Below are 12,882 nucleotides of genomic sequence, written 5' to 3'. Positions count from 1 at the left end.
AGAAGCCCGTTAATAGACTTATTCCATGATTCTATATCCCCACTGTTATTGTTATTGATGTCATTTTTAGTTTTTGCCATTTTTTCTTTTCTAATTACATCAAGATCATTAAACATTGTTGATATTCCAACAATTCGCCATTTTATTAATGCCTTTAGTCCCCTTGATTTTGATTTATGCTCTGTTATGTTAATCTTTTTTTATGGCTTGTGGTCTTGTTTGTTTTGTTTGACCAAGTGATTTATTTTGATTGCAGTGCAGTGGCTTGAGAGGAGAAGCAAGTCATTTGAGCCGACATATCTGTACACTGTTGAGAAGGTAACAACTTTGGATTATTTCTGCTTCGATATTGATGGGTTCAAGGTTGAGAAATTTCATGCTAACATGATTTTCTTCTAATCCGTGATCTTATAGAAGAACAATGGCAGACCTAGGTTAAGTTGCCCAGATTTCTTATAAATGATAGAATATTTAATATATTTTTTTCTGCGTAATTTAGGCAATTAAGTATTTTTTGCTATCTTCTAATTGTTTTTTTGCCCATTACTTTCAAATTTTCAATATTTGATAATTTTGTCCACCCTTAATATTTTAGCTGGTTCTGCACTTGCAGAAGAATCTAGTCTTCTCTGTTGACGGACATGCTTTCTTAGTGTGTTAAAATCTAATACCATAATAATTTTATAGGGTTATTTTCTGCTTCCTGAAGGAGCAAAATCTCAGCACAACATACGGACGGTTAATGTCACACTATCTGCTCAGAATCCATGCTTTGGAAACCGGTTAGAAGTTTGTATTATTTCTATTTATCAACTTGAATTTTCCATGGCATGCTTCACAGATTGCATTGCGTTAAAGACTGTTTTGGCTGATATCATGGTCTTTTCATGCATACCATTAAATCATAACTTTTTTGTAGTTTGTAATAGTTTTTTTAGCGTTGGCCAACACTACTGGAATCTGATTAAGATTTTTCTGCGCGACTTTACTGCTTGGATTCCTTTTTGCAGTATGTTCAAGAATGGTAAATTAGATAGATATTATTTTTAATTTCTCAGCAATGAACTGCTTTGTTATACTTATGATTTTAGTGGTTAATGTTCTTAGATGGAGACAGATGAAATGGTAACAACGGCAGAATGCTTGTTTCCAGCATAAATGTCCTAAACTGGACGTGATTTCAAAACGACTCTCCTAGTTAATTAGTAAACTATATGATAATTTTTTTTTTCTGAAATTTTGAAGAATTTGGAAGCGAAATATCATGACAAAAGTATAAAATGTTTTTTAGTGTGTTTAGCACCATGCATTTTGTAGGTTAGTTCTCATTCAACTTATTTGTAATAGTTGGCAACATATTTGAGAAAAATTAATTTTGGTCTGGCCCCTTTTGCAGGCTTTGGGTCTGTTTGGGGCAGCCATTGATTATTTATAATCTGTTGATAAACAGATTATTCTGATAATCTGATAATCTGCAGATAATAAAAATAAACTGGCTTGCTGTTTGGGGCAGCTTATTCAGAACAACTTACTGGGAGCTGTTGTTGAATAAATGAACATTCTGTCCCTGTTTGGTTAAGCTGTTTCATAAGACCCTGTTTATGTGCTTATTTTGACTTGATTCATCCAATGAAAACGAACTTATATGCACGTTACTATATTCAAAGATAAGATTCTAGCATTAATTGATCATTTGAAATCTTTCAAACAATTGTATCATTGAAAATTGACCAGTGGACTTGGGAAACCTTACACTGGTAAGTGGAAGAAGACTCCAATCTCATTGCCTGTTTTCAATTTATGGCCCTTATAATATGAATGCCATAGCTAAAAAATTATACAACAAACTATATAAAGACATAAAAGAGAATTTCTACTATGTAAATTAGCTTTTCTTTTCATCTGTTTTTATATAGGTAGAAGGTATAGGCTTAGATGGTTTTCCAATAAAGCCCTCCAATCCATTTCATATCACCCCTGGAATTTTGTTATAAAGCAGAAAATAATTACTGTCAAGCAGATCCTCACCTGGAGCAGGGAGGGAGAGGAGACGGCGGAGAGGAAAGGGGGGTTCGGTGGAGATGAAGAGAGAAGCAGAAGGTATGTCGCCAGAAGAGCTGGGGGATGCGGCGGAGAGGACTATTTGAAGATAGAGCTGAGTTTTGCCAGAGGAAGCTTCATCGGTGAGCTCGGTGACGAAGCTGAAGGAGATGCCGCCGCCCAGAAAGCGGTCCTATTTCTCAGAAACCTTTGTTCTCCGCCTGGAGCCGGCTTCGATCAACTGCGACCGGGACTGCTTGGGAGAAAATCGCGAGAGATCGGAGAGGAGAAGCGAAGGGAGATATCGGGGATGAGTGGCTCGAGGGTAATACACTCGAACGAAACGCAGAACGTAGGGCTGGAGGCGCGGTCGCGAATAATGAAAGAACAACGTCCGACGATTTCATATCGCGATCGATACCTGCGAAACAAACGCCAAAACGCCCACCGCACCAATAAGCTGCCCCAAGCGGGCCCTTTATCAACTCGTCAAGTTCATAATACCATGAAACAACCAAACTATCCTATTGAAATTTGAAGTTGGACAACTAAATATTAATTTTTTATTTTTTGGACGAAGCAAAAGCTATAAATTCTAATTATTTGTGTCATGTATGGGTTCAAGAATGGAAAATGAGATATATGTAATGAAGATTAAAGATATCGAGGTTTTGATCAAGCATTAAAAGTGATGTTAATGATATCTTAGTGAAAAACAAACACTTAAAAAGCTGTGAATGCTATTGTGAGAAATTGTAAATGAGAATTTCAAGGAAGAAATATTTTTAGAAGAGCATGATAGACAAAAAATGTGGCATATTATCTATTGATTGGAAAAATTGAAGAGGAGTTTGCTTTGATGAACATGTGTACATGTAAATCTTTGGGCCTAGATATATTATCTTTAGAGATTTGGGAGTTATGGGTGCTATTGAGGTTGTTTAATTGACAAACCTTTTCTACGGACTTTAGATAACTTAGAGGATGTCAAATAATTGAAATTATTGAGGGGTCCATCTCCCAAAGCTGTTGGTGGTTTAAAAAAATCTGATGAAGAAGAATAATTTTTTGTTCCTATATTATGCGTTGGATTATGACAACGAGACAATTATAAATAATTAAATTTAAGTAGTTGTACATTGAAGTCTTGGGGGTGGCTATTGGGCCATATTTTTAAAAAAGACTGTATTTTTTTACTTAGGAAAGTAATGCAAAGATAAATTATAAATAGCAAATGATAGATCTTCATTGGCGGTATTATTGATCATGGTTTACATGAGGAATTGATTTGGTGCAAACACAGTGAACAAATATTTCAAAAGGTACGTTGTAGTTGTTAACTGTATGTGTATGATGAAGCATTTTCTAGCATTATTATCTGTTGTGGGGTGATGGAGCGGTTTTTAATCACGATAATTTTGCATGAGTAACAATATTAAGTCTACATATTTTTGCATTGGTTTTGAAAGCTGCTGATAATAGATATTCAAAGTAAGACTTCTTGTTGAATGTTATGTAGATATAATTTCAGCAATTGATGAATAAATTGTTAGTGGGTATTATATCTCTAATTATGCATCTATATAACTAGTGGATAATGTCATAAATAATTACGACAGATATAAATATCTTTATTCTATTAATGCAAAAGAATTAGGGCATAAATGAGAATTTAGCTTTCATAAATAAAGCATGGTGATTAAAATGAAGTTTATTAAAACACAAAATAATATGAGAATGTATGGATGCCAGAAGGTAAATTTTATAAAATTACTAGTAATTTAATTACTTTTTATGCACTTGACTATTGGGTAGTAAATAAGTCATTGATAGCTAATTTGAAGATGGTAGAAATGAGAACGGATAGGCATGAAGTGACATTTGATAGTGTTGAAATTATTTAGGAAGTTTTTTTTTTAACATCTTTTATTTTTATTTTCTTATTATAGCTTTGTATTATTGGTATGTTATAACTCTTGTTTCTTTTTTTTTTTATCGCGGGAAGTTATGATTAATTTATGATGTTTCTAATGGGACCCATCCTCCTCTATTTATTTTGTAATCATTTCATAAGGGGAATAATTATTTTTTCCTTCCCAAAACTACCTGATATTAGAGAGGACAACTGACGACCTAACCTAATAATCGTTTCATAGGAGAGTAGCAATTGTACCCTTTTTTATTGGTCGCATACTCGAGAAAAATATACTTGACATTTTTAAGATCAAGTTTTGTGTGATTATGGGAATGACATGAACTAATGATGCACACTCAAAGATTTTGTGTATAGCAGAAGAAAAATTTCTGATGTGAGGATATGTAACCATCAAAACATGAATAGGTGTTTTAAATTTAAGGGCTTGACTAGACATTTGATTGATGAGGAATTTGGTAGTAAGAACTACTTCTCCCCAAAAATATCTTGTAATGTGATGAGATATTATAATTGAGCGGGATACCTCTACTGGGGATTGCCCTAAAGAGCTAAAGAAGAAAGGGTTTTCTATTTGAAACATCTTGTACTTGAGAAAACTCAGATCCCTGGCCCATCCACATGATAGACGTATTGCGGTTTTCACTCCTTTTGCCAACTACAAATTGAAAAAGAGTTTATGGGATGGCAAACTATGGGCATCCAGGAATGACGTACCTCATAAGCCTTGAGGTCATAATGGCTATTCATGGCTCATGACGAAGCTTTTTTTTTAGACCCCGCGGCGATATGATAGCTTATTACGGGAAGGGCATTGACAGCCAGACTTAGAGGCTCTTACTTGGATGCAAATGCAGAGCATCAAGAGTGCTTTACATATGCCATAATGGATTGCTTCCGGGTTCCGGAGGTGAAGATACTGAGGCTGCAGGAGGGATAGTGTGACGGGTGGAGCGGAAAAGTAAGAATCTATGAAACCATCAAAACATGGATATGTGTTTTAAATTTTACTCGGCTAGACATTCGATTAATAAGGTATGTTGTAGTAAGAACTACTTCCCCCCAACAATATCTTACAACATGATGAGCAGGATACCTGATGGAGATGTCTGTTTTTTCAGTCAGCTATTCTATTTTATTGTGAGGTGTCAGTACATACTTGTATGGATGATTCCATTTTTTGAAAATTGGACCCATGGATGGAGTCGAAATATTCTTTTGTATTATCAGTTTTGAGGATCTAAATTTTGCATTGGAGTTGAGTTTGAATGATATTATGGAAGTTTTGGAAGATTTGGGCTATTTCAAATTTCTCCTTGATTATAAATATTCAAGTGATTCTAGTGCGATCGTCAATAAATGTGACATATTATCTGGCCCCACTTAAAGTTTTTACCTTTGAGGCTCTCCAATTATCATTGTGGATAATAGAAAAAAGGGTGTGAAGCTTTGTACTAGGTCATGAGAACCATTTCTTGTGTGTTTGACAAGTTGACAAATCACACATTACATCGATAAAATTTAGATTTTTTATTGATAACCAAATGGGCACCCAATTTAGCAACATAATTGATATAAAGATGATCTAGACGGTAATGCTATAACAAGATTTAATTTTCGATAAACATGAATTAAATAGGTTTAGAACTTTGTGATAAATATGTAGGTGAGATCGTTTGTATTTAGAGATAATTTTATTGAGCAGGTATAAGTTTTGATGCATTTCAGCACCGCCAATCACTTTCTCTGACTCCACCATCTAAAATTTACAAGAATTTGTAAGAATTTTAGTTATACATTTTATATCATGAGTAAGCTTACTAATCGAAATCAAAATGCAGTTCGACTGTGGAACATATATAATAAAGAGTAATATCTCGAAAGAGTTCCTCATCTCCTTTCATAGCAATGTTTGAGTGTGATCAGTCAACAAGTCTTACCAATCTAGATGTAGAATATTCTTGATAGTTGACTAAAACATTGATGTATCCGGTCATATAATCAGAGGCTTTTGAATCTATGATTCAAGTTCTAAGTCTCTCGATATTGTCAAGATGAGAGAAGGATAAATTACCTTAGTGTGTCACGAGGTTGGTGTTCTACTTTGAATTACCTTCAAGAAGTTTTTTTCAGTACTTCAAGCTATTCTTTGGTGAATGGTCTAACCCCTTCGGATGTGGCAGTTGCATTGGTCTTTTTCTCTTGATCTTCTTTTCCTCGTCCAGGTTTTCAGTCTGTTGACTTTCATGAAGTTTTCAACATTTGTCATTTATATGTCCAATTTTCTTACAATAGTCACATGTGAGACGAATCTTCTTATGCTTTGAGTCATGAGAGGAATTAAGAGTGTGCAGACCCGAGGTTTCAATACTTTGTAATCCCTCATTTCCAGACAACATCAAATCCTTTCTGCTCTCTTCTCTCCTGACTTCAGCAAAGGCTTCACGGATAGATAGAAGAGGTCTTATTCCCATGATCCTCCCTCTCTCTTCATTCAATTCCTGAGTTAGCCCTATTAGGAATTTGACACAATATAGATATTTCCACATGTGTCTCAAACATATCAAATTGTAGTGGGTTAAAGTACTGGGTGATACTTAGCTGCCCTTGACGAAGATCAAGAAGTTTTTTTTCGATCTTAAACAACTCTGCAGTGTTCTCAGTGTTGAATATATTTCTATTGCAACCTCCCTGATTTTTTTTGTTGTTTTATAGAGCAGAAAATTTTCTCCCACTTTAGTGTTCATTGAGTTGACTAGACAAGACCTAATCATACGATCTCGATTCTTTCATGTGCGGTGGTTGGGGTTTGTGACCTCAGAAATCGTGTCTTATTCCGTGAGATGTTTCTCTTTTTCTTTATCACAAATGCACATAAGCACAGATTGAGATAATTGAAGATAGTTATGATCATGGTGTTTATGATTTTTGATAAAGTTAGAGAGTCCAGGAGTCGTCTGGACAGAATTTTTGTCTCTTATTCATAATTAACCTCTGGAGTAGAACTTGATGTCTTCATCCCGTACTTGGTTATCAACCTTTCAAGTTTTTAGGATTGCTTCTACTTGACTGCAGTGGAGACAGTTGAGTATAGAGGAAAGTTGTCGTTGTTGTAGCTGCTTGTTGTAATCTATTGGAAGTTTGTCTGTTACGCCTCCCACATGTGGACAGATCCAAAAAGGACCGGTCAAGAGCCCTCCAATTGACCCGCCCCTGGACTAGGCGGGCCGATCGCGTACACGAGAAAGGGTGATCGGCGATCGTTTGATGCGATAAAAGAAGACAGGGAGTAGGTGGGGTTCAGGAGGGCCTTAATCACATATTTAAGGAGGAGAAATTAAAGAAGTTTGGAGGGAACATCTGGAAAAAAAGTTTGAAATGCCATGTGAGGGTTTGTTTTTCTTTATTCATTTTTTTGTTGGTTGTTATTTTCTTTTTCTTTTGTGGTGTTCCTAGCGATCTCTAGGGTTGTGGGAGAGTCAATCCACCTCTCGAAAAGTAGATCACCATTGTAGCTTGCTTGTTTTCCTTTATTTTTTTTATAAGAGTAGCACTCGTTTGAGTTTTCCATCTATCTATTTCTATTTCGCTTTCGTTTGCTCGCTGATTTTTGTTCCGGAGCGTATCAAATTGGTATCAGAGCATTGAACTTTGTGGGATGCAGCAAAAAAAGTGGATGCGCTAGAAGGAGAGATCGGGAATGGAAGAAGGATTCTTTACCATGTCGGACAGGTTTTCTTCCATAGAAAGTCGAATAGAGGATAGATTTGAAAGCATAGGAGAAATGCGGGAGATGATGAATAAACTCATGGAAATGCAGTCTAAGGCCATGCCAACCGCTTCGGTTGCAAACCCTAACCAAGGCTTGATTAGGTAATCCTTGGCTAGGTCAAAAGGGAAGGAGATTAAGCAAGAAGACAACGAGGAAGACATCACCTACCAATAAGAGCGTTCCCTTAGGACTCCAAGAGGAGGGGGAGTGGAGACTATAAATGGAGAGGGATGAGCTGAAAATTGGAGGTATGGTCTAAGGGGCATGGAAGAGCATGATGGAGGCAGCAGGGAATTGGGAGTGGGGTATGCCTATGACCGGAGGAGGGAGTTCCACCCTAGATATATGGGGGGAAATGCCAGATGAAGAGGGAGTTGGTGTGAAGTTGCAATTGAAGATGTCGATCTTTGAAGGGGGAGATGCACATAGGTAATGTGCAGGATGGAGCGATACTTTGCGATCAATGGGTTAACAGAGGAAGAGGAGCTCATGACAGCGAGATTATGTTTGGAGGGAAAAACTTTAGTGTGGTTCCAGTGGATGGAGGCAATGTATTCGATGCACTCATTGGAGGAGTTTAAGGATTGCTTGTTGGAGCGTTTCCAAGCCATTCGGGAAGGAGACCTTCACGAGCAATTCTATGTTTTGACTCAGGAGGGGACGGTTACAGAATACTGGAAGAAGTTCGAGCTCTTGTCAGAGAGGTTTAGGGGTATTTTTGCAACAAGTCTGGAACAGAACTTCTTGAATGGCCTAAAACCCAACATACTAGCTGCCATTCGACCCTTTAGACCACGTGGATTCGGGAAAATTATGGAGCTCACCCTGATGATAGAAGATAAGAAACATGTGAAAAAGGCGAACAAACACGACAACCTTGGTAGATTGTACAAAAGCATCCATGTGAAAAAGGCGAACAAACACGACAACCTTGGTAGATTGTACAAAAGCATCCTGATAGACACGAAACCGAGGACCCAGACAATGTCATTTTTGAAAGAGATACCCAAGGAGAAGAATACAAGGACCCATCCCGGGGGTAATTTCAAGCGTCTCATCGACGCATAAGTGCAGGATAAAAGAGCGAAAGGATTATGTTGCCACCATGACGAGAAATATGCCCCAGGCCACCGTTGCAAGGAGCGTGCCCTTCAGATCTGTTAGTTCAAGAGGAGGGACGGAGAGTGAGGAATCAGAGAAGGATGTGGTGGAAGAAGAGCATCTGCATTTGGATGTAGTAGAGGTGTCTCTTAATTCGGTGGTGGGTTTTACCTCGAATCACACCATGAAGGTGAAGGGGTGGATCGAGCAACAATCGATTGTGGTGTTGATAGACAGCAGGGCCACACACAACTTTATCTCAAATCAGGTGATGGAGAAGCTAGGATTGGAGCTGGTGACTACAGGGAGCTTCAACGTCATGATGGGGACATGGAAGGTGTAGTAAAGTTGAGGAATTTACAATGGTGTGGTTCTGACACTACCTGACTTACAGGTGTGGAGGACCTTAGAATGTCGCTCACTCTTGACCTTCAAAAATTTCATGTGAGACTGTATTTTGTTGAATATGAAAATCTATGGTGTTTAAGCTTACTACTTCTTGTCAAACCTTTGCTATTTTGGATTTGTTTTGTATTTTACCTCTTGAAATTTTTTTTCTTATTTTCATTGTGTTTATCATTTTCTTAGAAATCATGAAATGAATTCGAACAAAATTGTTTTTGTTGGCTTCCTAGGCAGCTACGGCGTTAACCTGCATGAATGCTATTTTCTTCTGATTTTTAGATGGCGTTTTGTTGACATTTTTTTTCCCTTTGTGCTTTTTTTAGGTGGAAGCAGCTTCTTATTAACAGTTTTGTTGGATATGATACGATACTTATGAACAGTTTGTTAAACTCTCCTGGCCATGGTAAGAATTTTATCTGATATTTTTACAGTGGATTGTGTCAAATTTGTGGAAGGTAACTTTTTATTATTTAAATACTCAGTTTCCTCCGTTAGGAAGAGAACAAGGTTCATTACTTGAACATAATTAATAAATCAATTTGCACATTTTTTATGATGAGAGATTAGCGCTTATCCACAATTGAAATATTAAGGAAATATGCAAAATAGAAAATTCAATAATTCCTTTCATACATGAAGTTCGCTTATTAAAAACTTACTAAGCAGTTTAAAAATGTTTGACAGTCAATCTGAAAATATTTATAAATGAGAGCAAAGAAACAAGCAATGCTGGCATTATAAGATACATTCTCTGTACGTAGTAGACATGAAAAATAAAAACTATTAGATTCTTTTTTTGTGGTTATATATATATATATATATATAAGGGAATTTATCAAACTGTTAGATTTAGTTCTACTATTTTATATTTTGGTAGATTTATGTTAAATTCACAAATAAATATTAATAAACGTATGCTATCAAACACCGTCTTAAAATATAAATTGCTGCAAAATAATAATAAAATAAATATAAAAATGAGGCAATATGAAAAATCAAATTTGAAATTAGGAGAGAAAATTAAATGCCACATAATCAATTTACTAAAAAAACTCATATTTTACCTCAATAATTAATCACACAAATGTAACAAAAAATAGATTTTTTTTTTGTGTTTATATATATATATATATATATATATATATATATATATATATATAGTTTTTGGAGGGAAAAAATTAATTATTCCTCTTCAATTTCATAGTAATCGATTTCAAGATAAATAGAGGAGGATTACTCCCATATTCTGAAAAAATATAAAATCAGTAATAATTCTAAATTCTAAAAATAAAAAATATTAAAATATAAGATACTAAAAATAAAATCTTTCTAAAATTCCAACACCTTCTTAAGTTGGAGCTTATATATCTATCATGTCCAATCTGCTTACAAGGAGCTCAAAACTAGGCCTGAACAATTTTTTGGTGAAGATTTTTGTTATTTGTTTAGGGTTTAGGGTTAATTAAGAAAGACATTCTTTATATCCAACTGTTGTAGAGGCCAGTTAAGATTAGCTTCAAGTGACAGAAGAACCCTTATAGAGTTTAGTTTTGCGACTGAGGCAAATGTCTCTAAATAATCAATGTCATTGGTTTGAGTGAATCTCTTATCAACCAATTGAGCCATCAGAATTATACTTGATTGTAAACTCCCATTTGCACCCGATAGTTGTCTTTCCTCTAGGTAAACACATCAATTTCAACGTACCATTTTTTTAAGAGCTTTCATTTCCTCGAAAACAACGTCTTTCCAGTTAGGTAGTTTTAAAGCATCCTGCATATTACTAGGAATTTCCATACAAGACAAATGTGAGGTAAAAACACGAAAAGTAAATTAAAACATAACAATTTTCTATATTTATTTTCTATAACTAATATTTAATTAATGAAAAAATTACTAAAGTAAATTAAAGAGGGACAATTAAATCTTTTTCATTACTAATTGTTCGTGTCTTCTGTGAATATTTCTTCTTCTATTGGATATTTTTTAAATCACTCAGCGTGCTAACTATAGCCAGTGAATACTCACTCTCCTAAACGACAGTAACACAGTAAAAAATAAATAATATGTATGCCAGTTAAGATTTTAATAAATCAGTATAAAATATTATATAGTATATGAATACAATTACTTACGATCTTTCATAATATTCGAGGTGTTTTATCATATCAATAAATTGTCTATATTATTTTATATTTGTACAATCTTGTCCGGGGCATCATCTAAAAATTGTACCAGTTAAGACTTCACTATCAATATTTTTTTTTCATTTACGTGCACATATACCTTTATACTTGTACATGATTCAATATCTATGATAATTTAAAAAATGTTGAGTGTACATGTCATTTCTACACTATGAACAAAAATTTAATAGAATCATAAATTATAGGTATGTAGTGATATAAATATAATAGTAACAATAAATGTATTTGCTCGAAAAGAAGCAAAATATTAATATAACATAAGAATATCAGCACTCACTTCAATGTTCTTCACAACTTATTTCTTAAGCCGCAGTTCCTTCAATTGAATGCCTATAATATAAAAATATACATATTAATAATTTTTTTTATCACAAATGCTAATTAATTGTTATTACTTATTATTTTCTTATTTCATTATTTTAATTTAGATTATAATCTTTCATATTTATTTTTAATTATGTTGTTATGATTAAATCATAAATCTTTCAATTTTAATTAAAATATATGATAGAAATTATTTTTATTATATATGTATTGTCAGCACTAAAAAAAGGTTGGGGGAGTTGCCCGTAGGAAGCTGTCGGTCACCGGAATCAAAATCCCGTCGCCCGCTCCGAAAAGACGTTTAATTTACATATAGATTTAAGTTTAGAAAAATATGAAAATCAAACTTACCTCATATTTTTCATAGTTTAAATGAAAGAGCGTTTTACCTCAAATCTTGTATCTATCTTGAAGGATAAACCCTTTACCTCAAATCTTGTATCTATCTCGAAGGATAAACCCTCACAAGACCTGAGGATGAAGCTCGATAAAATAAACTAAGAAAGATATGACATCCGTTTGGTCTGCAAAACCGTTTTGTTTGCCGACAAATTCCCCTATTTAATATGAAAAATTAAATAGGGTTTATTTTAAGCTGGGTTAAAAAAAGCTTCCTATAAGGGCAATCATCTATAGTTAATTACATCTTAGACGGCCGTAGTCATCTAAGAATACTCTTGATAAAAATCAGGAGAAATTATCTTCAATGAGGTCAAAAGGATATGACTTTTCAACGAAACCGGACAAAGAGGTGTGTACAGGGGAATTATTCAAACTTGGAACATTTATTAGAGAATCCAAAGGAGGAAGAACTAGGGGATGTCACAGATCCGAAGGAGAACCTCGGTGACTTCCCGGTCTACCCTATGGTTTGACTTCAGTTTTGAGGAAAAATTATTCAAGTGTGTCATCCTGCCAATTTTATTTAATTAGAGCTTATATTCGTATGAAACGATCACACAAACAGTCTGAAAGATATGAGGATTTAAGTCGTGACGAACGACAACCTCGAAATCCTAATAAGAGTTAGGGCTTAGATTGCACTGTATAATTGTACAAATGCCTAACGAAAAATTGAGGATTTATGTTGCACTAGGCAA

At 34.8% G+C, this 12,882-nt stretch overlaps 1 protein-coding gene across 2 annotated transcripts in view; it reads left to right on the top strand.

The window, feature by feature from the left end:
- The window catches only part of LOC110018023 (membralin), an 87,600-nt gene that overhangs the window by 54,645 nt on the left and 20,073 nt on the right, over positions 1–12,882 (top strand). The window contains exons 4-6 of one of the 2 annotated variants that reach the window (XM_020715235.1): positions 262–318; positions 688–782; positions 9,575–9,654. In XM_020715235.1, coding sequence (XP_020570894.1) covers positions 262–318; positions 688–782; positions 9,575–9,654 — 232 coding nt within the window. Of the gene's footprint in view, positions 1–256; positions 319–687; positions 783–9,574; positions 9,655–12,882 lie in introns of both variants that reach the window. The other variant, XM_020715234.1, reaches the window with a different exon arrangement.

This window comes from Phalaenopsis equestris, unplaced genomic scaffold (assembly GCF_001263595.1).
Source record: "Phalaenopsis equestris unplaced genomic scaffold, ASM126359v1 Scaffold000002, whole genome shotgun sequence".
In the NCBI taxonomy this organism is placed as follows: Eukaryota; Viridiplantae; Streptophyta; class Magnoliopsida; order Asparagales; family Orchidaceae; genus Phalaenopsis; species Phalaenopsis equestris.
The sequence above is the reverse complement of the archived record's forward strand: the minus strand, read 5'-3'. Positions and strand labels throughout refer to the sequence as shown.